The sequence below is a fragment of the Hevea brasiliensis genome, chromosome 14, assembly GCF_030052815.1.
Source record: "Hevea brasiliensis isolate MT/VB/25A 57/8 chromosome 14, ASM3005281v1, whole genome shotgun sequence".
Taxonomy (NCBI): domain Eukaryota; kingdom Viridiplantae; phylum Streptophyta; class Magnoliopsida; order Malpighiales; family Euphorbiaceae; genus Hevea; species Hevea brasiliensis.
Window position 1 is genome coordinate 15,154,813 of NC_079506.1, and position 2,321 is coordinate 15,157,133.

Consider the following 2,321-nt stretch of genomic DNA (forward strand, 5'->3'; position numbering starts at 1 on the left):
TACTTTAAAATTTTAATAATTTTATAAAATATTTAAATTTCATTTTATATAAAATAAAATATATAAAAATTTATAAATATTAATATAAAAAATATATATTTTATATTTAATTAAGTATTTATATAAATATGTTCGAGTAATGGTTACCCAATATGTAAAACTTAAACCTAATCTGAACCCATCACAGCTATTATTTTTCAAACCTGAGTATATAATACCCAAACCCGTCTTATAAGATGGTAGAACCGATTGTTGGGGCAAAAAAGGAAGGAGGAAGGAGGAGGAGGAGTAGGAAGAGGACGACAAGGAGGAGAGACAAGGAAAGAAAAGAAATCAGAGGTGATGGGCAAGAAAGAGAAGAGGAAGGAGAGAAAGAAGATGTAGAGGAAGCAGTTTAGGAGAGAGATTGCGAAGAAGGAGAGAGGAGACGCGGAGAGGAAAATGAATGATCCGGAGGAGCAAAGGTGAGCCAAGGAGATGGAGGAAGAGGAGAGACAGAGAATGGAGAAGGAGAGGAAGTGGCTGGAAGAGATGGAAAGGAAAAGGAAGGAGGAAGAAGAAGAGGAAAGGAGGAAGGCCTTGAAAGAGAAGGTCTAAGAGATTGCAGGTAACTTTTTTCCCCTCAAAAATTGAAGACAATAATTAGTTAACTACAATAGGCCGAAAGCCAAATTACGCCCATTCAGGAAAGACAAAGGGATTGTTGGAATATCTAAGAATTCTTGTGTTATGATAGAAAAATGTGTTTAATGGAGTACTCTCTCACCCATAAAAATATGAATCTTTTATGAAATCAATAATATAAATCTTACATAATTATGACTGAGGGTATATTTACACCGAGTATATCAAATAATAATTTGATTTTATCTAAGAACTGAAAGACATATCACTCATTTAACAAATTCATTTAACTTTAATGTATTTAAATTAATTGAAGATATTAATAGCTATGAATATTAGGAAAATGAAAATTTCTCATCTTAATAGTTCAAAACAAGGAGAAATCCTTAACCATATCACAATCCATTGCAATACACAAACATAACAAGTAAAGGGGGTGTTTATTCTTGATAAATATTACATAAAATTAATACCACTCTATAGTAACTTTCACAAATAATATGAGCTCATTTTGGTGTGTGTTCTTCTCCAAGGGCAGCCTTACGAAAGCCAGCAAACCTATCAAAGAGTTTGTTTCTTGGAGGCCAACTTTCTTGGATTGTTGGGATATTTGAGAATTCTTGCATCCATGCCACTAATAATGGGAATTTTTGTTGTTCTATCAATTTCACACCAATTATCTCCTCAACTACATTGAAGTGGTAAGCAAGCCAACCCAATGCAATATCTACTAGTCCAATGGTCTCTCCTCCAAAGAATTTCTTTCCCTTTAGCTCTTCTTCTAAATATTTCAAGTTCTCTATGGTTGAAACTATTGCTTCTTCTTGTTCTTTTCCTTGCTTCAAGAGAGTACCAAATCTCATTGTTTCAAAGACCTACTCCAGAAAAACAGAAATAGAAATCATATTTGTTAATAATAAATAATTGAAAAATCCTCAATCTTGCAATTTAATTTCTAAATTGAAAAGTAATGGGGAAAACTAACAATATTACCTTTTCATCACCGAACTTAGCCCAGAAGCGAGCCATGGCTCGCTGGTGTGGATCTTCAGGAAGCAATGGAGTTTGTTTCCAAGTCTCCTCCAGATATTCAATAATGAGAAGAGACTCACAGATTGGTTTTCCATTATGAACAAGTACAGGGATCTTCTTGTAAACAGGATTATACTGCAGAAGCAAGGGGCTCTTGTTGGAAAGATCTTCCAACTCTTCATCATACTCAATCCCCTTCAGTTTTAGTGCCCACACCACTCTCAATCCAAATGGACTTGACCAATTCCTAAACAGCTTTACTTCTTCTGCCACAGCCATAGTCTTCTTTTTTTTTTTTTTCTTTCTTTGCCTATCTCCAGACTCCAGCTATCTGATAAGCAGTGAATCAATAGTAAACACCACATGCATATATATAGAACAGAGTATGGCCAGAGGACTCAATTGTAAATTGAAGCTCAAATCCTGAGTCAGAACATGAAAAAGTGTAAAGTTGAGGACTATTTTGATGTGGTAATTTTTTAATACGTAAGAGGTGACGCATTTTTTTATCCAAAATAGAACAGAGGTGACGCAATTGATTAGGTGTGAAAAATGGAGGACTATTTTTAAAGGTTAATTTTATTTTGTGTGCATCTTTACACTTCTAAATTTAAAATGTATTTCTTTTTGAATATTCAGTGCATATTTCTTTAATAAGTATTTCT

At 33.7% G+C, this 2,321-nt stretch overlaps 1 protein-coding gene across 1 annotated transcript; it reads right to left on the minus strand.

The window, feature by feature from the left end:
* Positions 1-1,045: 1,045 nt before the first annotated feature.
* Positions 1,046-2,003, minus strand: LOC131173163 (probable glutathione S-transferase). The gene is made up of 2 exons (XM_058135083.1): positions 1,618-2,003; positions 1,046-1,499 (listed from the first exon to the last, which is right to left on the minus strand). Exons 1-2 carry the CDS (start codon positions 1,933-1,935, stop codon positions 1,131-1,133), a joined length of 687 nt encoding a protein of 228 aa, XP_057991066.1. The 5' UTR covers positions 1,936-2,003; the 3' UTR covers positions 1,046-1,130.
* Positions 2,004-2,321: the final 318 nt, after the last annotated feature.

Excerpts from the sequence above, each read along its gene's own strand:
- LOC131173163 (XM_058135083.1), bottom strand. The coding sequence starts at position 1,935 with ATGGCTGTGGCAGAAGAAGTAAAGCTGTTTAGGAATTGGTCAAGTCCA. Across the intron at positions 1,500-1,617 it reads CTAAGTTCGGTGATGAAAAG|GTCTTTGAAACAATGAGATT; the intron begins GTAATATTGTTA and ends TTTCTGGAGTAG.